This window comes from Nanorana parkeri, unplaced genomic scaffold (genome assembly GCF_000935625.1).
Source record: "Nanorana parkeri isolate BGI_ZX_2015 unplaced genomic scaffold, ASM93562v1 scaffold335, whole genome shotgun sequence".
Taxonomy (NCBI): domain Eukaryota; kingdom Metazoa; phylum Chordata; class Amphibia; order Anura; family Dicroglossidae; genus Nanorana; species Nanorana parkeri.
In genome coordinates this window covers 1,338,924-1,365,490 of record NW_017306603.1, presented here as the reverse complement: position 1 = coordinate 1,365,490, position 26,567 = coordinate 1,338,924, and the positions used below count along the sequence as shown (strand labels likewise).

The 26,567-nt window shown below is 45.9% G+C and overlaps 1 protein-coding gene across 1 annotated transcript in view; it reads left to right on the top strand.

Annotated features, from left to right (window-relative positions):
- LOC108788576 (tumor necrosis factor alpha-induced protein 2-like) overlaps positions 1 to 12,491 on the top strand; it is a 14,511-nt gene extending 2,020 nt beyond the window's left edge. The window contains exons 3-8 of the mRNA XM_018558367.1: positions 1,456 to 1,554; positions 1,833 to 1,959; positions 2,077 to 2,199; positions 4,089 to 4,244; positions 6,651 to 6,772; positions 12,359 to 12,491. Of these exons, the coding sequence (XP_018413869.1) occupies positions 1,456 to 1,554; positions 1,833 to 1,959; positions 2,077 to 2,199; positions 4,089 to 4,244; positions 6,651 to 6,772; positions 12,359 to 12,491 (760 nt within the window). The remainder of the gene's footprint in view (positions 1 to 1,455; positions 1,555 to 1,832; positions 1,960 to 2,076; positions 2,200 to 4,088; positions 4,245 to 6,650; positions 6,773 to 12,358) is intronic.
- Positions 12,492 to 26,567: the final 14,076 nt, after the last annotated feature.

The window sequence follows — 26,567 nt, the reverse complement described above, 5'->3', positions numbered from 1 at the left end:
CACCTTCTTCATATATAGAGCTTCTAATATAGCTGTAATCATCAAATCCACCCTTTGTACTTCCAGTGTTACGCTAGTGGTTTCGAGAGAGCGTCTGAAATCCGACCAGAAATCAGGGACAGGCTGGCCCCATTGCTGGCCCATACATTTAAGGACTTTCTGGGGAGGTAAAATCACTTCACATGTATTTGATCGCTTATTGGATTCCAGATCGAGCTTAGTAGCACAAAATAAAAAGTTGATACTTCTGAACCAAAACTCAACAAAGTGTATTTTCCCCCATTTTAATAAAATCACAAAGGAAAGGTAAAGTCAGGCCAGGTCATGGTGAGATGGGGTAAAAGGAATAAAAAAAGCTCCGCACTGAACCAGTAAAAAGCACAAAAGAGCATTCCTAAAGTGCAACCGAAGCCAGAACTTTTTTGTTTTAGTTATGGAGTGCAGAGGGATTAGAACCCCATCAGGTTTTATTGCGGTCTGTGTCCCCTTTAGGAAGATTCACGCTCTTTTATTTGTCCTGGTGAGTGTTACTATTGAAAGCAAATACCACATTTTCGGCTGCCATCAGAATAGGAATAGATTGGAAGTCTGTTGTGGCTTTTGGGCAAGGAGTAAAGTGAAATCTCCCCAATGGGACACAGATATCAAAAAGAGGGACAGGGGTTACAACCCTCCTTTTCTCCATCCACTAAATAAAATGTTTTGGCTATAGTTCTACTTTAAAGCAGAATGTATTTACATGACTCATCCCAAAAATGAGGATAGTCCTCATTTTGGGATACTAGCAGAGCCATGCAAATCATTTCTTTGCTTCTTCGCCAGCTGTACATCTAGGGAGATATGTACATGCCTTCTGTTCTAACAAGCCTTTGCACTGGTTTGGTGAAGAACGTTTTGTTTCCTCTTTGCCCTCTTTATATTGTCTCATTGCCACCCAACCCTTACTTCATAAAAGCCATGGTTTCCGTGAACTTCACTGATGCTGCCCAACAAGCCCAACCCTTACTTTATAGAAGCCATGGTTCACTGATAATGACCAGGCCCAACCCTTACTTTATAGAAGCCATGGTTCAGTGACAATGACCAAGCCCAACCCTGTATAGAAGCCATGGTTCACTGACAATGACCAAGCCCAACCCTTACTTTATAGAAGCCATGGTTCACTGATAATGACCAAGCCCAACCCTTACTTTATAGAAGGCATGGTTCACTGATAATGACCCACAAGCCTGAATGCAGATTGAAATACATTATTCTATAATATTAGGCTGTATCTGTGCTATAATCCAGCAGTTCTGGATGTATAGTTGGACAAGGGACATTAAGGAATTTGTTATCCTAAAATGAAGACTAAATTTCTTGTTTTTGGGATTTGTGAGATACGTAGACAGAAATATATATATATATATATACTGCGCTTTGCATGATAATTATAGTAATCCTTTCACTTTTCAGATACAAAAACCAGTTTGCAGAATATGTAGAGAAAAACAGGAACCAAATCTTCTACAGAGCAACATGTATCACGCACCTAAACTGCTGCCTGTTCTTCAGGTACAAACATTTGGCAGAGGCTATCCATCTGTGATCTGCCTACCTATCTGTCTAGCTATAATACATCACTATTTATCTATCTATTCATCATCTTCTTTCTTCAGAAGTTGATGATGTCATTCTGTTCATCTGGTCTGTCTTTCTGATCTATCTATCTATCTATCTATCTATCTATCTATCTATCTATCTATCTATCTATCTATCTATCTATCTATCTATCTATCATCCCTTAATGATTTGTAACGCAGATATTTGATTATTGCCTCAATGTATTGCAGACAATTTATAAAAGGCAAAGAATCAAAGTTAAGTGTGAAAGAGCGTCTTGACATGTTGTCACTGCTTCTACAGCTGGAAGATACCATTCACAATGCTCTGCTTCGAGATCTTTTTGCGGACCTAAAGGTTTGTAGAAATGACTCAAATATGATCTGAATATCATCCATTGATTATTCTCTCTGTTGGCCTTTCTGGCTCTCCTGACTTATGTGCTAAGAGCCTTTCATTGATTGTTTCCTGAAGGCTATGTTTAAAAAGATGTCCCAGGGATCCTCTCCGTTCAGCTACTCGACTATGCAAACTATCATTAGTGCATCGGAGGATTTCTTCTTGATCCTATACATTTTCTCGACTGTGTCCCTTCCAGTGGGCCCGAGTCTTCCAAATCAGCTGTTTTCATGACCGCCTTTCTTCATGGCATGTGCACCTGGAAGAGACGCGGTAGAGTATGGGTTGAGGAAAATCATAGCACACTGGTAGTGGAGGGATGTCTCGTCAGTGCTGTGCACGTATTCGACTGCTGCGACACTGGTAGTACTGCCACTAACTCCAAGCTGTAGAGGGACTACAAATCTCAGCACATTATACAGCAATGCAGAATAATACCACCAGCTATAGAGGACTATAAATCTCAGCAATACATTGTACAGCATTGCAGAATGTCATTGGCCATGGAGAACTACAATTACAAGCAATACATTAAACAACAATGCAGAATACCATCAGCTATAGAGGACTATAAATCCCAGCAATACCATTATACAGCAATGCAGAACAGCATCAGCTATAGAGAACTACAAATCTCAGCAATACATATTACAGCAATGCAAAATAATATGAAGCTACATACTTTGTAGTTTTTAAAGGCAGCACAGAGGCCCGGGGGGCAATTGCCACCCTGCCCCCCGGCCCAGTCCGCCCCTGGTTCCCGCTCCCTATCTTCCCCTTCGTGTCCGCAGCAGCTCTCTATTCGGCAGCAGTTCTGTGTGATTCGGGGGGTGGGGATAACACCGCTCCCACTCATTGGCTGCTGCGGCGGCTGGATCATACTTCACGCTGCGCCCGGAGCTAGGTGAGGGGAGCAGCGTGAAGCATGTAGGGCCCAGGACAGGAGGAAGAGGTCCCGGTACTGACATTAGCGGTTACCGGGATAATAAATATCCTGGTAATCAGCGGTTCCCAGGGGCCCCTTCCTCGTGTCCTGGGCCCCCTCCAAGTGGCGGAACTCCAGGGCCTGGCCGCGACCTCTGCGACCCTGGTAGTTCCGCCACTGATTATAGTATTATATTTACCCTTTTTTCCTTTCTTTGTTGTAAGGTTAATGTGACATATTACATAGATTTCCATTTTTGCATATGCAGCCAACAGGTGACATACTTTAGGGTGCAGCTTTTCCAAAGGTCGATTTGCTGCTTTGTGGTCAACAGCCAGCATTATGACCAGACCTGAATAGCAGAAGATCAAATTAATCAGACAGCTAAATGACTCAGAGGAGGGAAATCACTTTTCTCTTAATAGAGACAGCGCTTGTCTGAATTCATCAGTTATACACAGGCTGCTAACATGAGGCACACAGAGCTGGGCTTTGTTAGCGGAAAGCCCAACATCATCTGCTAACACATGTATCAATCTTTTAATAAGTGTTTATTTGTAAAACAAGGAGTTAAAACAAATAATGAAAAAATATAGGTAGAAGATGGTAAACATTTACCTTTCCTCTGACCACGTCACCTAAAGTTTTTTCAGAAACCAAAACTTCTGGGAGTCTGGTTCCCCACTGTATTCAGCGATTCCTCCCACATCCCAAGTGGTTTCTCCAACTTACCCCTACATCATTAGTATGTCCTGTAGTGACAAGGATGAACCACTCAGAGGGGGACCAGGAGAGCAACACTCTTGGAAGCATTGGTTTCTGAATGGTCTTTGGGCAGCTATTTATCTTCATTGCATTGGCAGCGTGGGCAGCAGGGCGGTTAAGCACTTACTATCATGTTTGCAAGGACCTCTTTAATTGTCACTTGATTTCATGGAGTCAATGCAAATATTTAGTAACCATTGTCCTAAACAACATCTATAGTTAGAAAACTCCCACCAAGATCCTCTGCTCAATTCCCACATTAGAAAGCAACTGGTTACTCTGGGGAACCACACACAGTCCCAGACAACTAACAGAGGAGGTCAGTGTCATCTTGCTAAAGATGAGAAATTTGCTTTGCAATTGCTGATTTATTAAGAAAGTGATGTTTTCCTTTTAGGTATTCTCTGGGAAAATCCATCTGTACCTGGTCAAAGAGCACCTGTCACGAATCCTGAAGAGGAAAGCCAGCAATAAAACCATAAAGCAGATGCAGACTTTGTCTAACCAGATCCGGGAGAACGCAGATCTCATCAATGCATTCTCAGTTTCTTATGTAAGCCTCTTTTATATTATAACTGATACAACAACCTTACGGACAGACTTGTTTTATTAGCATTTTGAGGGCTCCACTTGTAGCAGATATGTTAGTAAGCGTGAAGACCAGTTCAGGAGTTGTAATGGACTGATAAGCCTGAGGATAAAGAGGAAAACTATACAAAAAAATGGAAATCCTTCACTTGCCCTGCTGAAAATGCTAGAGGCTTGGCTGCCATGCTGATCTAATGTCTTCAGTTCTGCAAGTCATTGGCCTGGAAGAAGCAAACAGGATGTTTTGACTTACCCTTCATGTACTGGATGCTTATTCCAAGTCCGTGGCTCAGAATATACTGAAGTCAGACATCTAACATGACATCTAAGTTTGGCAATGGCAGCCTCCATGTTCCTTTCAGCTTGCCTGTGCACAGGATGGATTCTTGCCATAAAGCTGTCCTGTGTTTGTTCACTTATCTACATAGATAAGGGAATGGCCTGCAATTACTTATAGAGAAGTTCCTGTATGTTCTAATGCCCAAGAGCATTGTTGGTGTGCAGGAGTTTAAGTGGGCCTGTCAATAAAGTAGGAACCTCCTGCATCCCTAACCCAATGTTACTTAAGAACAGTCCACAGAACTCACCTCTGTGCCCTGCGCGAGAACGCTTTGAAGCTACACTATGAAGGATTCGACCTGGGATGCAACTTTGTCAACCCATGACAGGACCAAGTCCTGCTCACCTGCTGGCATCCTGTCCAGTGAGAGCAACTAGGCATTCTTACTGAACACGGACTTGCAGATGGATGTGGCTCAGTGTCACAGTAGAAAGGGTTTAAGCCCAATGGTAGTCAGTCTGCACCCAGACTAGGCACAGAAGAGGATTACAAAATATAGAACACAGAGACAAGTGTTAAACTCCAACCAAGAAAGTCCATTGAGTGATAAAAAGTCCATTAACAAGCCAACTAATTTTGAGGCCTATCGAGAACAGCCTTCATCAAAGCTACAAACATGAAAATACAGAAAATTTGTAATAAATAAATGGGTTCCGATCTCTTACATAAAATATTGAAGAAAAATCAGCATAGGTAGAAACCTCCCTAAAATACAGACATTCAAATGAGAGAGATTAGGATGCAGAAGATGTTTCCATACAAGAGTCAAATCAATTGAAGCATTGAATGTGTTAATGATGTGCACTCCGTGTCTTGGCTTCTGGCGGTAAGATAAAACTACTGCCCAGCCTTTTCCTCGTGCAGGAATTTCCAAAGTAAACTGTGTAGAGGCCTCAGAGTTTGGCTGCGTCAGGAATTCTTTGAAAGTTTGAAACGTGGGCTGCAATTTCCAAAGCACAACATCAGCTCCCATCTCCATAGGTATCCAGACAAAAGGTGCTTTTACTCTACTAATTAATCCCTTGTGCTGCTATTGCCGATGTCTGGATCTACCAAAGAACTTTAACTGAGACGCAAAATATACTTCAGACTAGTAACAAAGGATTCCGGTCTATCTGAAGGGATATTTTTTAGCTTTGCACATGGAGGGGTTGAGCTTTTTGTAAATCATCATATTGATGTCGCTATATATCTAAAAAAAGAACCTTTGTTTTTGTGAATAGTTTGCAATGATAAAAGTGCATGGGGCCAGCCATATTTTATGCAAAAATTTGAACAGTTAGTTGTAAATTAATATCTATCCACACTGCCTTTTTCTTCTCTGATGTCACATTGGGAATATTCCAAGGATTTATTGGACTCAAATTGGAAAAGAGTGGATCAGGGAGCATGAGACATTATTTTCACACATGGATTGGCCCGTCCAGACCTTAACCCCCATTGAGAATCTTTGGGATGTGCTGGAGAAGACTTTATGCAGTGGTCCGACTCTCCCATCATCACTACAAATTGATGGGACGGAAATAAATGGTGTGACATTGCACAAGCTTATCGAAACGATGCCACGGGGAATGCGTGACGTAATCAAAGCTAAAGGCGGTCCAATGAAATATTACAGTGTGTGACTTTTTTTTTGGCCAGGCAGTGTATATATATATTTATTTATTTACTAAATATATATGTGTGTTTGGGCATACAAAAGATTTCCATTTGCCACCGTATGTAGTCTGCCAGAGTTGAGAGCTTCTCTGAGGTCTGACAGCAGCTGCCCTAACATCTGTCCTCATACCAATTAAACAGACTTCCAGCTTTTAGGTGTACATAACAACATACAATACCAAAGCCCCAGGGGAATGCTGGGCACACTCAGAAGATGGGAGGCAGTATGTATTATAAGCATGAGGTCTGACAGATAACAGGACAGCAACTGTCAATCCTATGGGGGGCTTCTTAATAATGATCCTTAGGGTCTTGTAGCTTTTGGTAATGTCTTTGACTGCGCAATCTAATTATATATCATTATTTTAACAGCGCTCATGTGAAGATTGGCTGAAACCTGCATTACCAAATCTTGCAGAAATAATTGAACTTCAGGATCTAAATGCAATTCAGCTGCAAGTAGCCAAATTTGTTGAACTCTATCCAGATATTCGGTAAGGATATTATGACACTGTTCTACCTAGGGAAAAGAATTGTAACATTGTCTACAAGGCTGCAAGCAGATTCTTATGCTCATTGCCTAAGCTTGTTTAAAATGATGAGAGACAATTTTCTTTTTTTGTGTGTTAGTTGCTTTAAGCTTCAGGCCAAAGTTGGGTAACTCCCAGATGAATAAATACTTAGGCAATCGGAGACACATTGTACTAACAAATTCCAGTTCTATAGCCATTCACCCAGTTCCCTGTTACAGCAGTTGTGAAAGGGGATGTAAATAGGACTGTGCTGTCTAATAGGCACCAAACCTAGACCCAGTACACTCAGTAATCAGAACTCAAAAAAAGACCTGGTCAGACGCATACCCCTGTCCTCCTCTGCAATACAAGCCTATGTGGGGACACTTGTGTTAAGGGTGTGGCTGTTACTTACCCAGGTCAGCACAGACCACTGCAGCGGAAAAGCACAAAGCAGCATTTTCCCTGAGAGAAAATGGGATTTTAAAACATTAAAAAAAAAAAAAAGGAGATTTACATAATAAAATGAGGAAGCAAAAAAGATAAAACACATGAGACTTCAATTGTGCTTTAAACTTTAAATGGGGAAGTCAATGTTACACAAGCCATTGTAACAAAAAAAAACAAACCTGTATGTATTCATCCAATTAGCAAATTTTGGAACTGTACTGCGTGCAGCTAAATACTTCCTTTGCATGAAATTCCCATCATCATCCATCCACACAGCAGGATGAAATCTCAAATCAGACTGGCAGTGAGCCTGTCTGCACAGGATGACAAACTAAAGATGTAACTAGGAAAAGGGATTGGTGCTAAGGCTCATGCTGGTAACATGTGAGGTTGTCCCATGGCACTGGGACAAGATGTGCTTTAAAAACACTCAATATGTATGACACAGGGAAGGCCTAATGTTGTCAATCAGTCTCTATGGGTAGGGGAAGTGGCATTGATATCAGTGGATGAGTAGGGGAAGAGGTGCCATGGGGTTGCAGTGCTGGTATCACCAAAAGGATGGGGGAAGAGGTGCCGATATTATTAAATGGGTGGGGGAAGAGATACTGTTGTCATTGAATGGGTGGGGGAAGAAGTGCTGATATCACTGGATAGGTAGAGGAAGAAGCACTGATATCACAGGATGCGTGGAGAAGGAGGCACTGATATTACAGGGTGGGTGGGGGGAAAGTCACTGGTATCACTGGATGGGTGGCGGAAGAGATGCTGTTAGCATTGAATGGGTCGAGGAATAAGGGCTGATATCACTGGATAGGTGGGGAAGATGCACTGATATCTCTGGATGGGTGGTATAAGGCACTGATATTACAGGATGGGAGTGGGAAGAAGAGCTGATGTCACAGGATGGGTAGAGAAAGGCATTGATATTACAGGAAGGGTTGGGGGAAGAAGTGCTGATATCAGGATGGATGGAAAGAGGCACTGATATTACAGGATGGGTGGGGGAAATGCAGTGATATTACGGGATGGGTGGAGAAAGAGGCACTGATATTACAGGAAGGGTTGGGGAGATGCAGTGATATTACCGGATGGGTGGAGAAAGAGGCAGTGATATTACAGGACAGGTAGGGGAAGAGGTGCCTATAAAACTGGATGATTCCTCCTCCAGCACATGCCCTGAGTCATTGTGGGAAGCAAGTTGTAAAATCTCTACCACTTTATCGCATTGCCACCAATACGGCCCTCAGGAACCATTACCCAGAATGGTGCTGCAGAGCAATAATGATACATTTAAGGCATATGGATTAGAGGTAACAATAGATCAGATGAACCAAAAAAAAAAAAAAGTGCTTTCACTTTCAACTACCATTGACAGCCCGGGTTGATTTCACAGCACAAAGGGCCCCTAAGACAGCCCGGGTTGATTTAGCACAAAGGGTCCCTAAGTGATTGCAGATGGCAGAGCAGTTTACACGAAGCAGCCAGCTGACTTCCCGGGAAAAAATAGTTTTTCTTGGAAGTGGAATATGAGGCTTTAATTCCCTGAGAATGCAATTCCCTGGCCTGGCCTAATGAATCATTCGTTGGGCGTGCGTCAGCAGCTGATGGATTCTTTTTCACTAGCATTTGCAGGCCTTGGCACGCTTCTACACGATATACTCAAGAAATCCCCCAGAAAAAAAAAGAGAACTAAAATAAGCTACAGCATAATGACTTTAGGAATATGTGTAACATCCCGGGAATCGTCGTTTTTATACAGAGCACCAGAGAACCTAATTTATGAAACTGGAAGGCAGATGGTTCAGTCAACCCAAAGCAGTCAGCCCAATAAAAAAGGTCCAAGCCTAAAGTAACACAGGGAGCTTTAAAGGAGAGCTATGACATGAGTGATTTCCACTCACCTCATAGTTCTAGCCAACCTGTGACAATGAGACTGTCACAGGTCGGCTTAGTAGATTGGGAGGTGAGCGAACACATACCGGGTTCCCTCACCTCTCGATCCTGTCACGGCTCTCTGCCGTGACAGGGGGAGGGGCTGGATTCCCCTCTCCCCGCTCCGATCTGCCAGCGCTGACTGGCGGAACGGACGGGGGAGGGGGCGGGTACAGCTGGCTCTGCCTCTAGATAGGCAGAGCCAGCTGTCACTCACGCAGCTGGGCGGATCCCGTCATCTACGTCGGGATCCGCTCCAGGTGCGGCGTCTCAGTCAGCTCGCGGTATACTGAGCTTAGGGTGACGGGAGGACGCTGGTTTGTGTCCTCCCGTTACCCTAAGGAAAACTATGGGGAAAAGCCTTGACCCCATAGTTCTCCTTTAAGTTAATACAAGTGCGAGTTTGATTTGAAATGATGAAATTATACAATTGTGAAAATAATTTTAAGCCTGTTTTGTTTTTATTTATTTTTAGTTTACTGAATTAAGTTAAAGGGGTCGATTTATAAACAATTTGCAGGGCTGCTCACCCTGCAACTATCTGTAAATGTTCGTTCTGTGTGAAGATAGAAATAATTAAATGTTCTTTCATTTTTCCCTTTACGTGTGTAACTAAAATTTAAAAGAGAACTATGAGGTAAGTGTTTTTCTCCCCATAGTTCTTTTTATGGTCACGGGAGGACATATACTAGCGTCCTCCCGTGACCCAAAGCTCGGTATATAGCGAGCTACAGCTCTCGGTATACTGAGAGCGTCGCAGCCGGGATGGATCCCGACAATGCTGTTGAGATCCACCCAGCTGCGTGAGTGACAGCTGGCTCTTCCTATCTAGAGGCAGAGCCAGCTGTACCCGCCCCCTCCAACGTCTGCTCCTCCACTCAGCGCTGGAGGATCGGACCGGGAGTCAGGGTACCATGATCGGACCGGGTGTCAGGGTACCATGCACAGGCATCCTCACACCACATGTAGGTACCCAAGCAGGATGACCAAATTAATATGCCCACACAGCATAGGGTTCTATGCACACAGTTTATTTGTTACACATCAACAAAACTACAAACCCCCTCTACCCCCCCACAGGTTTAGCAGTGAAGTAACAAACCCACCGTTGGGACAAACACACCCCTACAGCCAGGGGGGAATAGCAACAAGAAGGGGTAACAGGCCTGCAGATATACGGCAGGCCTCAGGATACAAGGAGAGTGGTCAGGTACAAGCCGGGTCATTAACAGGAGGGCAGCACGGTACAGGAACAGGTTTCAAGGAGAGGGGTCGGGTAACAAGCCGGGTCGGTGACAGGAGGGCAGCGTGGTACAGGAACAGGATTCAAGGAGAGTGGTCGGGTAACAAGCCGGGTCGGTGACAGGGTTGCAGATAGGAAGCACGGTTCAGGTAGCAGGGTTCAGGTTCCAAGGCACAGGCCAGGGGAGTCAGTCAGGTGCAGGCGACGCAATACCGAGCCAGCTTCCTGACTGCAGGTAGGGCTTAAATACCCTCCCAGGAAGCACCAGGTGATGGGATGATCAGTCACAGCTGGGGCACACCCGCAGGTGAGTACTGGAGCTGCAGGTTCCTGACAGTTCCTGGCTGCTGGAGACACCCTCAGGCGAGCACAGGAACTACAGGACCTTGCTCCAGAACCACCTGGGGGTGCTCTGGATCCTGACACCGGGGAAGGGGGGAATCCCTGCAGGGAGCGGTGACTGACAGTCACAGCCCTTTGCAGGGAGATGATTGAGAAGTGAGCGAGCGACGGTATGTGTTCTCTCACTTCCCGATCTATTGAGACGACGTTTGACAGTTTAATTGTCACAGGTCGGCTCGAACTATGAGGATGAGTAATTTTCTCTCACCTCATAGTTCTCCTTTAAATATTCCGATTGTAATGTTTCATTATGGCCACTAGATGGAGCTGAGGAGCCAGCAATTAAATACTTATTTCCTATGCTCCTTTAGCACCATCCGGTGGCCATATTGCAATATTACATATCAGAACATTCACATTTAAAAAGGAGAAGAATTGGGAGACTAAAATGACCTCTTCCCAATACTTAGAGCGGCGCGGGACACTGTAGTTTTCACAAGCCAGATCTATACTGAAAGCTGAGCGATGATGTAACTACTGATCGCTCAGCTCATGGTCTCCTCCCTGCAGTGAGTAGTGACTGTCAATCCCCACTCTGCACAGGGATTCTCCCCTCCTCTCTCTGTTCCTCCAGCGCATATTGTAGGAACAGACAAGGAGGAAGGTGGGCACAGCCGGCTCTGGAGAGGAAGAGTCAGCTGTCAATCAGGCAGCCAGCTTGATCCCATCAATATAGTCAGGATCCTTCCCAGCTGTGGCATGGCTCTGCACTGTGAGCATATACAGGACAGTACCCTGCTATATGCCAACATTGGGTCACAGGAGCACATTAGTAAATGTACTTCTGTTACCAAAAAAAGAAGTAAAGCCAGAAAAAAAAATTGGCTTTACTTCTCTTTCAATTACCCTTGAAAAGGAAAAAAAGAACGAAAGAACAGTAGTTTGTGCATATATTTGCACAGGATGAACATTCGCAGATTCAAACAGATTGTATATAAGTCAACCCCTTTAACTTAAAAGAGAACTATGGGGTAAGTTTTTTACCCCATAGTTCTATTAAGGGTCACGGGAGGACATATACTAACCTCCTCCTCCTGTGACCCAAAGCTCAGTACATCACAAGCTACAGCTCGCTGTATACTGAGACCACCGCAGCCAGGACGGGACCTGATATTACTGTTGAGATCCACCCAGCTGTGTGAGTGACAGCTGGCTCTGCCTATCTAGTGGAAATCCCTGAAGGGAGCAATAACTGACAGTCACGGCTCCCTGCAGGCAGATGATCGAGATGTTCGCTCACTTCCCGATCAATAGAGCCGGTGTGTAACAGTTTCATTGTCACACGTCGGCTCGAACTATGAGGATGAGTGATTTTCACTTACCTCATAGTTCTCCTTTAATTCAATAAAACAACTATAAAAAATGAATTTAAAAAAATCAAATCAAGATTTTATTATCTTCCTAATTGAAATATATATTTTTTACATTTCAAACTCAAACTCATAATTGTATCATCCTAAAGTGTACCTAGCAGCAGAGCTTTTTTTTTTTCATCTTAGGAGCATGCAGACCAAGTCATTGCAATTTCTCTTTTGCAGGAACAAGCAAATTGAAGCAATTCTGTACATGAAGGGGAACCTCAGCAGAAGCGAAGTCAAGGTAGTCCTGAAGGCGGTGGACTCCTTGGAACGTAAAATTAACGAAAAACACAAACTTTTCGTGTTAATTTAAAGTTCATGAATCTCCCGGGAACAACCGAGCCGTAGCAAAGACCTTTACGATGCTGGGAAAAGAATAAAACAAGCTGTTTACAAGGGACAGTGCTCCTATGTCTTGGCTCTCTTTTCTTTATTATAAGAAGTTCCAATTTGACGGTCATGTGACTGAACTGTTACTTCAGTGTTCCATGATAGCTAGCAAAACGTACTAACAGGATGAACTCTTAGGTCACTTTGGGAAACTGGAAGGGGGTGGAGACACCAACCACATATCATGTTTGCGCTTGTTCATTTTAATTTTTTTTACTTTTTGTACTGTATTTTGTTTTTAAAAAAAGTTAGTATTAAATACATGACTGTGTAAAATAATGCTTTTCTCCTATAAGGGAGAGACTTGTAGCTTGCAGATATATTCTAAGGTTGGATTTGTTTATACCTTCGGTCATCTTTGTAAGATGGATGCTGTGTTTTGTTTTTTTGTTGCCTTTTTTCTTCTGGTTATTCTTTTTTGTATGCTGTTGAATCTTGGACCAGGTCTTCGGAGAATGTTCAGTAATGTAAAAGATATCCCTCTACTAGGGATGTACCGATATCCCTCTACTAGGGATGTACCGATACTCGTACCAGTATCGGTACCGATGCCGAGTATTTGGGCGAGTACTCGTACTCACCCAAATGCTCCGATGCCTAGCCCGATACTTCCGGTATCAGAAAGCCGGGCAGTGCGTCATAACACGCTGCCCGGCTTCCTGATTGGCCGGGAAGCCGGCTCCATGCTCTCTTGTCACAAGTGATGAGAGAGCATGGAGCTGGCATCCCGGCCGTAATGACATGCTGCCCGGCTTCCTGATTGGTGGGAAGCTGGCCTTTCAGGAAGCCAAGCGCCCTGTAATGACGCGGCGCCCAGCATTCTGATTGGTCAGGAAGCCGGCTTCATGCTCTCTCGTCACCTCATGACGAGTGAGCATGGAGTCGGCTTCCCGGACAATCAGGAAGCCGGGCGCAGCGTCATTACACAGCGCCCGGCTTCCTGATTGGCCAGAAAGACGGCTCCATGCTTTCTCGTCACCTACTGACAAGAAGCATTGGGACGGCTCCCCTGCTAATCGGGGAGCCAGGCGGCGAGTCTTTACACGCTGCCCGGCTTCCCGGCTAATCAGGAAGCCAGGTGGTGAGTCATTACACGCCGCCTGGCTTCCTGAATGGGACTTCCGATATCGGCGAGTACCGGGAAAAAAAAATCGGTACTCGATATGGAAATCGGTTATCGGTGCATCCCTACCCTCTACACTCCAAACCAACATTTCACTCCGGCAGGGGCTGAAACGGCCAGAGGGTGGCGCCGCATAAATAAGAACAGTAAGGTCACCAGCACACCAAGGTCCACGTTATCGATACGTCTTTTATTGACATCAGATAAACACGATATCACTAGAAAGCTCGGTTTCTTACCATGTTTATCTGACATCAAAGAAAGACATATCGATAAAGCGTGCTGGTGACCTCACTGTTCTTATCCTTCAGTAAAAAAGAGCAATGACAACGTACAAAGAGTTGTAATTTTTATCCAATCAAAAAACATAAATTAAATTGTATATAAACCCAAAATGTAGTTTTTCTCGCTTTGGATCGAGTAGGGAATAGTTAAGATACCTGTGAGAGTTTCTTTTTTTTTGGTGGCTATCTGTTGACCCGAACAAGACCCAACCCTGCATGTGTCACTGTTGCTTTCCAAGTTCTTGTTATTTGCAGTCACCCACAACAACCAACCAGATTTCAGCTGATGCCTGCCAATTGGCTTTCCAACTATTTTTCCTTTTTGAAGTCCATTAGGAAAGTACTGTACTAGGTCCACAGCTGTGAAATACCGTAACCGTTACAGAATGTGTGCACCTGTGGTGCTTTTTTTTTCAGTATGCATGTAGTGTTTTTTATTTTGTGTTTTGTTGTTTTTATAGATTGTTTGGTTTTCTTTTTTTTTAATAAAGTAACCAAGAACAAAATGTTTCCTTTTTCTAATTGTGGTAAATAAATGTTAACATTTAAAAAAAAAAAAAACATTTCTAGTGTTCTGTGACTTGTAACCACGCTTCGACCAATGCAAAAACTCCAAGCAAAAATTCACCTTAGGATCTCATATACATGGTTTTACTTTACTCTTATATCATCTTGTAGCATTCATTTTAACAGTTGAACATGCCCCCTACCTTTAAAGTGGACCTTTCACTATAAATCACATCAGCCTGCAGCTCTGGGTGCTTTTGTGAAACCATCTTACATTTATTAGTTAAACAAACATATTGCTTTGACTTCCAATTATTGTTTTTCTACTTCCTGGTCCTCTTGGACTTCCTGGGAAGGTTGAATAAGCAGACCATTGCTTGGAAATCTCATCTGTAATCTCACGAGCTCTCAGGGAAAGGCATTTTCCTCTCCTGAAATAATGAAATGTGCCAGAGTTCCAGGAAGTAAAGGGAGATATAGCAATCTGCCCTTAGTAAAAAGGGCCACCGTGAGAGAAATGGGAGGAAAAGAAAAATAAGATATGCAAAGAATAAAAAGCCGGCAATTATTTAGAAGTATGTGTTTGTAGATAGTCATTACTAAACATTTCTAAAAGGTGTTTTTGTTGTCATTTCTAGTGGCGGAAATGCCATGTGAACAGCATTCTCCCAGCATATGGCTTGGTGGAAGATTTATAAATCCCGGAAAGGTTTACTCTAAAAGGCTGGGTTCACACCTGGGCGTATCGAATATGCGCGTTTGTCACGCGTTTTTATCCCGCGATTCGCGACAAACGCGCGTTTCCGAGTGCTACCTGGCTGTATCCCAATGGATATGCGCGGCAAAAACGCCCCAAAGAAGCTCCTGTACTTCTTTGGGCGTAGGGCGTTTTGCAGTGCGTTCCTACGCGCTGTAAAACGCCCAGGTGGGAACCATGCCCATAGGCAATCATTGTTTTTCACATGTTGAGCTTTTTACAGAGCGTAGGAACGCGTTGTAAAACGCCTAGGTGTGAACCAGGCCTAAAGTAAACCTTTCCAGGATATCTGCAGGCAGACACTGCAAGGTCATCAGAGATCACCGCCACTGTCTGCACCATTCCCCCTGCTCACCAACCTGTGCTCACCGCCATCTTCTCCGCTGCCCGGGACCAGAGGAGCCAAGGCACTGCTCCCGATGTCAGCACGTTTTACTCTGACAGGCACCCCCACCTCCTTGCTCATGAATGCTGCACGAGCCCAGCACCCACCCGCACCACCTGAAGAGCCCAGTACCCACCTGCAGAGCCCAACACCCAAATGCAGCCCTGGTGAGATCTGCATGCAGCCCTGGTGAGACCCAGACGCAACCCAAACTGCAAAGTACAATGTAAGTTTGCCAAAAAAATTAGAAAAGCTATTTTCCTTAGCGTGTGTACATGGTTGGGGGGGCAGAAGCCCGTAAAGCCACCTCCCTGAAATTAGTTTTTGCAGGTTGGGATGTCTGGGGTACACCAATGATTTGCTACGGCACCCTGTGATCTGCTGTACATAAAATTAAAATTGGGGAGAAGGCATAGAGGAGGGACAGTGCACCAATAATGGGGCTCTGTGAAATAGAGGTGAAGGGGGTTACACCAATAGTTTGCTATGGGGCCCTATGATTTCCTGCACATAAAATTCAAAGGGGGAGGCTGCATATAAGAATGGGGGTACACCAATAAATTCCCATGGGGCCTGTCATTTGCTGTACATAAAATTAATTTGCTGTACATAAAAAAAACATAAAATGACATCTGTCATTTGCTGTACATAAAAAAAAGAGAAGAGGCATAGAGAAATGGGGGTGCTGGGGGTACACCTGTAGTTTTCTATGGGGCCCTGTGATTTGCAGTTATGACCCAGATACACTCATTTATACACACATAGAAACAATCACATGAACAAAAATGAACAATTTGCTTTGTTAATGGATATACTGTACAGAAAGTGAACCTGTCATGTCTCTCTAAGTTTAATAACTACATTACAACAAAGAACTATCACAAGGTTCCTGCAGGTACTTTTCCTCTTAAACCAATCCACTTCCGTGCAGCCGGGGAACAAAAATGAACAAACGGCTATTTTAAAGATTCCGTCATTTACTGTATTCACAGCACAATGAAAGGGGATTTTTTGTATTGCTCTTTATCCGGGCTCTGGATGGAGGATACATTAATGATCCAGCATCATCTCATACTGTAAACTCGGCTCTCCTGGGAACTCCTCGGGATCTTCTGGCCTTCCTCCAGCGCTCCGCTCCTGATGAAATTTCTGAGAAATGATTGGAGCTAAGTAGAAGCGCTGAAATTAACTCTGTTTGTTTACGTTCTAGCTAGTAGGAAACAATAGAGCAGCCGGTGGGCACATATAACTGTTTCCTGACCCTTAATTGTTTATTTAAATACTAGTAAACGCTTATTGAATAAAGCAGCTCACCATGCAAGGATGACTTCCTGCAAAAGCACAGGATGACCAATCAGATTTTCCATTTACTGGGGTTAAAGGTCAAACGTACCGATTTTCATTTCCGTTTTGCCTGTATCAGAGGTGTCCCGAGGCAGAGTGACCCCTGGTGCGGGTACCGGGTGACACCTTGCAGTGACGTCAGGCGCGGTACTGCTGTTACCTGCCGGTGTCCATCTTGGTGATGGATGTCGTCAGAGAGAGGAGGGGACGTCACCCGGTGGGATAAGGTATGCCGCCAGGTCCCCTCCTCTCTCTCGAGCTACTGTCGCGCTCTCGGCCCTTGACCGAGTGCCCGAGTTTTCAGAGGGGGTGACACCAAAATGACTGCCAGTCATTTTGGTGCCACCCCTCCAATGGTAACGTATCGATATATCCTGCTGCACTCCTCACTGGGTAGTAATGAAAACCTGTATGGTCCAGGTGGGTGCTTGAAATGACCACGGATGGCACCGTGAAATAACATACAGTTCAAAAATGTCACCAGCCCTCCAGTTAAAACGTGAAAAAGATCCATTTAATGACACATATTTGTCATGCAATGCAAGCGCCTTCGGTGCCTCACAGGGTCCCCTTCATTAGGCTCGGAATGCTGAGCTCATATTTATTTAACCCATATTGTTAGGCAGAGCAGTGTCTGTAGGGGAAACACACCATGGAGCGGTCATCTCCCATGGTAACCTCACAGTGCTCCAACAAAACGAAAAACCATAAGCGCACAACTGATAATTGCTTACTGGAAAAAACACGGGCTATGAATTATGGTGTGCAGGCTCTCACTAGCAGGGAGAGGACCCTGCAAATTCGAATGGTAAACAGAAAAACACAAGAAAGAGCGCTACTACCTGATATTGAATGGCATCTATACATGAGAGAAGGAACAAATATATATGACTTACAGTTGGAAGTCTGCAAATGTGTCGAGGATGGTGAAACAAGGAACGGTGTACAGAGGAAGTCCAAGAACAAAATACTGCAGCAGTGGATGGATGGGAGAACTTTCTCCTTCAGGACTGCTACCTTGCTGATTGACAGCAGGCAGTGGGCGGGTTTAATAGCCAGCCTGCTATTGGCTATCGCAATTTGAAATGGCCAATAGCATGCTGGCTATTGCACTGCCTGCTGTTTACATTCAGGGAACTGCTGTGGAATCCTGCTGCCGGCAGACAAATTGTGTAGGGTAGGGACAAGCAGGGTATGCATAGCGTAGAGGCAAGTTTCTCACAAAACGTCCCATAGGTTGCTCAGCTGGCATCACATCCAGCTCACACACACAGATTCCAGTCAGTCTGACTACAATACAAACAATCTCAATCAAGCAATTCATTCATATTAGTCTTACCACCCCTCTCAGGCACCCTGGTTGACTTCATTGGAGAGCGCTGGATCTGTGTTGACATAGTCCACATGTCTCTGGTGCTCCACAATACTTTCCTTTACATAACTAGGGGCAATTGCTGGCACCTTAGCATCACAACTTAGGCTTGCTGTACCCTACAGATCAGGGCATGACACAAACCCATGATCTCATCGGCCACATCCCGCACAAGGTACTGCACGACTTTCATCAAATGTGCTTCCCTCCTGGGAGCTTCCAGCAGGCTGAAACGCACACACAGCTTGCATGTTTCACTGTAGTCGGCATCAGTCGATCTGGTAGTGGACGGAACTTGATGCAGGTACCTCACAGCCGCGGGTCCGCTCAATTCCTTCGCCTCCTCACAGCGTCCGGTCCCCCAATCCACCCGGTAGACACTCGGTGGTAGGTCCGATGCGATGAGTTCCATGAGGCAATCTCCACAACGGTCACAGCGACTCCAGGCTTTGATGAGTGCTGAGAGTTTCCCGCACTTTCCGCAGGTAACGGTCAAGTGCTCGGTTCCTCTGATGCTGCATAACGCCACTTCACCTCTGAGGGACATCCTCACTCCGGTGTCAGTTAGCTTGGTAAGCTGTAAGTCATTTCTCCATTCCATCGACTCAGGTACACTTGGTCCGGTGGGCTTGGAAATGATTGAACTTTCCACAGAACTGTATTGCGCCATCTCTCCTGCTCCACGTGGGCCGCCTTCTCCTGCAGACTGCTCACGTGCGCACAGGTCAGTAGCTCCGCCTTCTTACCACCGCCTTCTAGACTGGTTACAGTCCAGGTATCTCTAAATTGAATAGCGACATTTTTAGAGGGCGCTACACTTGTATGCTGGGCTACATCTCCACTGCAGCTTTTCAGTCCTGGTGATAATCTTTCACCGGTTGCTATGGTGAACAGTAGCATCAAACTCTTTCTTGTGTTGCTTTGGGAATTGGCACTCTCTGGCTGCTCTGGACTCTCTCTCCAGGCGACACGTCCCTCCTGGTTGCTATGGGAGATGACAGCCTCCCCCTGGACACTTGCTGACTTTCTCCAGGTGTCTTTGCTTGGCCCTACTCCTCTGCAGACGACCTCCATGGCACGCAGTCAGCAATCCTGCATTCACTGGCATTGCTACCAACAACTGTGCACCTGCTGGGCCTCTGTTCAGCCCCTTGCTCTCCCCAGGCAGTCAGAGCTGGCTTCTCCACTGTAGTAGCTGGGGTCACCGCTGCCAATGGTCGCTTGCGCCAGTCCACAGCAGACTCACAATGCTTTTACTGGCACCTGTGCAGCTTCCCCAAGTGTTGACCATGCCTCCAGTCACCAAACTCTTTCAACCATTTTTTCGTAATAGTCCATTTCCTTTGAACGCCCCATTCTGGCAGACATTAGATTTGTCCAATCCACTGCACCTTTGGCCCTTGTGTTCACAGTCCACAGAAAAAAAATTAGAGCACTGTCTCTTTAATGCTTTTCATTCACCTGCTTTGCACAGCATGCAACCTGAGCTGTCCCAATTCACAGAAATACCATTCACAGACACATGAACTCACTTTAGTCGGGAACTCCACAGTTTGCCCAATGCATTCTCCATCAATTGTGAGATTTAGCGTCAAACAGTAGAGCTTTAAGTAAACATCTACTCACTAAAATCTTGATTCCCAAGTGGAACCCTGAACATTAGCCAGCAGCCTTTAGGTGGCCATAAACTGTACAACCATCGCACCTTAGTCTTGCGATGGTTGTAAAGTGATTAAAAAAACGTACGATCTGCCCATCTTGGACAGGCAGATCGCACTCTCGATCATCGCAAGCCCGCCCCCTGAGGGGCGGGCTTCCGATGACCGCAATGCTGAATGGGCAGTGTGCGCATGCACACACCGGCCCGTTCGGCATTTTCTCCCGAGCACCGTTCAAACCAGCCGAAAATCGTACGATTCTTGGCTGGTTTTCTAACATGCTCCTTAGACAAAAGACGTGCGACCGTACAGTAGAAACGGTCGCACGTCTTCGTTCACCCTGTTCGATTCTCGTCCGATCGGGGGTTTTCCCGCGATTCTCGTACGAGAATCGAGCAGTGTATGGGCACCTTTTTTGTAAGGGTTGTGCACAGGTGCACAATCATTGGGTACTGCTCACTGCTAAAACACAGACCCTGGAATAGAGATTTCCTCCCTCCCAATTCTCTTTGAAATCTTGAAAAACTACGGCAATTTAGTCGAAAGCGTTCAGATTCTTCCATTGGAATCATCAAGGCAGTTCTTGATCTCATCTACTTGTGATCAATGGGAAACCACCATTTTTGATGGCTTTGTGATTTAATTGCCACTTGTATAGGTAAGTTTCAGGCACAGTAATTAATGGCCACACATTCTTTTTTTACATCATCTGTAGGAAAACTAATCTCATACAAGATTATTTAAATGTTATCATGAATGATTCACCAAGCCAGGTTTATGACCAGGAAAACAAGGAAATGTTCTGTGTAGTAAAGGTGATCCTAGCAGAGAAGGGGTTACTTAGGGCGCCAAGATTTGTTTGCTTATAGGCTGGACCAATTAAAAAATCCTGGCTTGGGTTCAGCGTATCTGGTTATCAGTTCCATTGCAAAATGCGTGCAGCGCTCAGTGGAACTGGAAACACACAGAAAAGTTGAGTGCACCCATATGGTACTCTGCTGTCACCTAGTGTCCACTTTGTATAAGACAAGGGAACCTGCACAATAGTGTTTGGACTTGATGTTGACATGCACTTATGCACTTATTCACTAAAGGGTGAAGAGTATGGAGAAGGCAGGAGAGGTGAACAATCTAGGACAACATAGCTGAACTGGAAAGTGAGCTGAATTGGGGATTTTTTCCAAATCAGCTATGTTGTCCTAGATTGTTCACTTCTCCTGCCTTCTCCAAACTCCCAAGGTGTCCTGGGCAGATTCCTCTAGTAGCAACACAGTTCCAACAGCAGCAGACAAGTTCAATGCAAATAAGGGGTGAAAGAGCATTTCACCAGGCATGCTGCCTAGATGCCTTCTCCAAAGGCCAGGCAAGGAGTCATACCACACTCTGGGGCATCCAACTCAACACTGTTCTTTCTCCCTCTATGGAGTCCACAGTCCATGTTCCTGGAAGGCCTTTAAGGGTTCTCTCCACAGAACAAAGCTTCCAGGTTCCTTGGCTTGCCACACAGTAGTACTTTGCCCTCTGGTTCCTGGTGTCACTCTTCCCTAGGCCTAATACCCAGCTCGCAGTATGCTCTGTTCACAGCCTAGTGGCTCAGTTCCTGGGGTTCCTTTCCTACACTTCCAACTTCCAGATTAGGTCCCTGGGTCTCCTTTCCAGCCGCTCATGCAGCCAATCTGTGGGTCTCCTCCCCAGCCGCTCATGCAGCCAATCCGTGGGTCTCCTCCCCAGCCGCTCATGCAACCAATCCATGGGTCTCCTCCCCAGCTGCTCATGCAGGCAATCCATGGGTCTCCTCCCCAGCTGCTCATGCAGCCAATTCGTGGGTCTCCTCCCCAGCGGCTCATGCAGCCAACCTGTGGGTCTCCTCCCCAGCCGCTCATGCAACCAATCCATGGGTCTCCTCCTCCCCATCTGCTCATGCAGCCAATTCGTGGGTCTCCTCCCCAGCCGCTCATGCAGCAAACCTGTGGGTCTTCTCCCCAGCAATTCATGCAACCAATCTGTGGGTCTCCTTCCCAGCCGCACATGCAGCCCACCTGTGGGTCTCCTCCCCAGCCGCTCATGCAGCCAATCCGTGGGTCTCCTCCCCAGCCGCTCATGTAGCCAATCTGTGGGTCTTCCCCTCTGCCACTCATGCAGCTGATCCGTGGGTCTCCTCCCCAGCTGCTGATGAAACCAAGCCACTGATGCAGCCAATGTTTTCTCCTGGCCTCCCTTGGCCAATCCCATCATTCCCTTTCCTCAGCCCCCTCTTTGCCACTGCACGGGGCTAAATTTGGACCACGAGGGACACATAAAGAAAACAATTAATGGGCAGGGATTCCCTACTCTATCCAAAACTTAAAAAGTTTAACCAGTGACGTCAGTGAGTTGGGTGGGACGCCAGTGCACATGCGCAGAATGCTTTGGTGGCCGATCCGGCCACCGCTCGTTCAGGGTGTGACATCACACTCTCCGCCTCCAAGATGGTGGCGGGCATGCACAGATATGTTCTGAAAACGAATTTATGTATGCCCGAATATCGTTTTAGTATATCCGGGCATATATCAAATTCGTTATTTCGGATTCGGCCGAATTAAAATCGAACTGATATTCGTTGATTTGCAGGTTCGTCCGAATCCGAATGCACATGTCCGATTGCCAAAGTTATTGCCAAATAAGCAAGCAGGCCCATAGAGGAAATGTAAAATTGCTCTGGCCGATAGGCAGTGTGCCGGCGTGAAAGGCGAAGCTCAGAACTACAAAATCTGCGCTCAACTGAAAACTACTGTACTTTCCTTTTAGTAAAGCATAATTAGATAGAACTCTGCTGCCATCTAGGGTCCAGTCCAAGAAACACATATGTGCGCTTTAAAGGAGAATTTTGAGGCGAGTGATTTTCGATCAGCCTCATAATCTGAGCCGACCTGTGTGAATGAAACTGTCACAGGTCGGCTCAGTAGATCGGGAAGTGAGCGAACACATACTGAGCCGAACAGCCGAGCCGAACGCATATGCTTCAGCCCGGCACAGCCGAACACATAGCCGGAGTGGGGAAAACAGTCCGCCGAAGCAGACCAAATCCCCTGCAAGTTTGTAAAAAACTAGAATAAAATAAAAAACAAAACAGCGTGGGGTCCCCTTCCCAATTCATAGCAGGACCCTTAGGTCTGTTAGGGATTTTAAGGGGGACCCCAATGCGGGGACCCCCCAAAAAAAAAAAAGTGGGGTCCCCTCTAAAATTCCCAAACAGACCCTTAATCCGAGCACTGGCAGGGCAGGAAAGGGAGGGCGAGGAGTGAGCGGACTCTGCACTATACCAGGCCACATTGGGAGGGTGCTTTTCCAGGGGGAAAAGTATTTTGTCCCCATGTCGATGAGGACAAGGGCCTCTTCTGCGGGCAGGGGGGCTTATCTGCATCTGCGTCAGTGGCGTCAACAAGAGGGGTGCGGGGGGTGTGGCCCTGCACCCGGGTGACACCATTGGAGGGGTGACACCAAAATGACTGACAGTCATTTTGGTGTCACCCCCTCTGAAAAGTCGGGCACTCGGTCATGGACCGTGTTCGGCGCAGAGATCCGACTCACTCCTGCGCTGTCATCTGGCTCCTCCCTCCTTGGCGGCAAGTCTCCCTTCCACCTCCATGCTGAACCTTTCTGATTGCACTGACACTGCTGACAGGCACTCTCCTCACCCCTGCCTACAGTGTTACCGACCAAGCTCCTCTTGTGCAATTATCCAGACTGCTGCATCTGATTCCTTACCAAGCTGTCTCCACTAGCAACCTCGCTGCTGCATCGGATTCCTTACCAAGCTGTCTCCACTAGCAACCTCGCTGCTGCATCGGATTCCTTACCAAGCTGTCTCCACTAGCAACCTCGCTGCTGCATCGGATTCCTTACCAAGCTGTCTCCACTAGCAACCATACTGCTGCATTGGATTCCTTGCCAAGCTGTCTCCAATAGCAACTGTAGACTGCTCAACCGCAAGTTCTTTTATTTTCCAGACCTTTTGCAAATGCTATCATAGACTTATAACTTCCATTTCTGTTGAAGTGATGTATCTTCTGCAGCGGATATATATATATCCTTTTGCTTTATTGACCCATGTGACATTACATTGTTGCTTAAACTAACGTGAAGCTTTGAGTAGACACATATGTGATTCCAATCCTCATTAATTAAAGGGGAACTCTAAAGGTGGCCATACACTTTACAACCATCGCAAGACCTTAGTCTTGCGATGGTTGTAAAGTAATTTAAAAAAATTTACGATCTGCCTATCTTGGACAGGCAGATCGTACTTGCGATCATCACAAGCCCGCCCCCCTGAGGGGCAGGCTTGCGATGACCGCAATGCTGAACGGGCACTTTTGTCTAGCGATGGTTGTAAGGTAATTAAAAAAACGTACGTTCTGCCTATCTTGCATAGGCAGATCGTACTTGCGATGATTGCAAGCCCGCCCCGCCAGGGGGCGGGCTTCTGATGACCGCAATGCTGAACGGGCAGTGTGCGCTTGCACACACCGGCCCGTGCGGCATTTATTTTACGAACATGCCACACACCCGCCGAACATCATACGATTCTCGGCGGGTTTTCGAACATGTTCCTAAGATAAAAGTCGTGCGACCTTACAGTAGCAGAGGTCGCACGGCTCCCACACACCTTGCGATAAACGTACGATTGCGGCATTTCCAACGCTTATCATACGATTATCGCAAGGTGCGCGGGCACCTTAAGGCATCACATTTTCTGTAGCTGTGATCCATCCTGAACCAGCCTGGAAATATTATAATTAGGGAGGTTGGGTAGGACATTAGGGAAGTTGAATATGGATATTAGTAAAGTTAGCTAGGGGAATTATGGAGCTCAGGTAGGGGAATTAGGGAGCTCAGGTAGGGGAATTAGGGAGCTCAGGTAGGGATATTAGGGAGGTTGGGTAGGGGGTATTAGGAATGTTGGGCTGGGATACTACAGAGATTGAGTAGTAATATTGGGAAGGTTAGGTAGGGATATGGGATGTGAAAGTGGGGGGACTCTGATGTGAGGGGGCTCCTGACCAGGAGGGGGGTGGCTTCTGATGTAAATGGGAGCATCTGATGTGATAGGTGGGGACTCTGATGTGAGGGGGCTCCTGACCAGAAGGGTGGTGGCTTCAGTTGTAAAGGGACGCATCTGATGTGAAAGTGGGGGGATTCTGATGTGAGGGGCTCCTGACCAGGAGGGGGATGGCTCCTGATGTCAATGGGAGCATCTGATGTGATAGGTGGGGACTCTGATGTGAGGGGGCTCCTGACCAGAAGGGTGGTGGCTTCAGTTGTAAAGGGACGCATCTGATGTGAAAGTGGGGGGATTCTGATGTGAAGGGGGCTCTTGACCAGAAGTGGTGGCTTCTGATGTAAAGGGATCTTCTGATGTTAAAGGTGGGGACTCTGATGTGAGCAGGTCTCCTGACCAGAAGGGGGGTGGCTTCTGATTTAAAGGGGAGCTTCTAATGTGAAAGGCGGGGACTTTGACGTGAAGGGGGCTCCTGATGTAAAGGTGGGCTTATGATTTGAAACATATGGTTCTGATGTGTAGGGGGCTCCTGATGTGAGGGGGTGACGTCACGTCGTTTTTTTGTTTTTTTTAAATTCCATACCAGTCCCCTGTCTAGGAAAAGGGTTTGGGTATTTTTTTTTGGGGGGGGGGGGGGGGGTGAGCCGCAAATTTTTTTGGGGGGGGGGGGGGGGAATAAAAACCAAACATAATTTTTTGCATTTATACATTTACTCCTTTCACATTTTAGACTGGGGTGCCAAAAGTTTTGCATACTTTTAAAAGGTGCCGTGGCTGAAAAAAGGTGGGGAAACGCCGTATTACACAATATACTTTTTTTGTCAAAAAAATACAATACAATGGATACAATTGCAAAATTATTTTTTTCTGGTTTAGGCCATAACGGAATCCTGAGCAATCGAGGCTTTAATCCATAAATACCCTCACTAATCAGAAGGACTAACCGCAGCTAATCACCAGCTTCAACTACACATTACCTCCAACCACGACCAATCACCAGCTCCAACTACGACCAATCACCAGCTCCAACCACACAATACCTACAACCACGACCAATCACCAGCTCCAACCACGACCAATCACCAGCTCCAACTACGACCAATCACCAGCTCCAACAACACATTACCTCCAACCACGAACAATCAGCAGCTCCAACCACGACCAATCAGCAGCTTCAACCATGACCAATCACCAGCTCAAACTACGACCAATCACCATCTCCAACTATGACCAATCACCAGCTCCAACCATGGCTAATCAATGACTCTGACCATAACTAATCCCTAGCTCCAACCCAAATACATAACAATTATTGAAATTAATATGTAAAAATGGAATAACATCTTCCATTTTCCTCTTGCCATCATAACACAACTTCTAACTTCTAGAAAATGTCAATTGTCACACATGGCTCTTATGTAAAGGATGGTGGCTTTAGAAGCATAGGGGGCTTATGATGGAAAAGGAGGGGACCATGATGTGAAGGGGTCTCCTGATGTAAATATGGGCTTCTGATATGAAAGGGGGG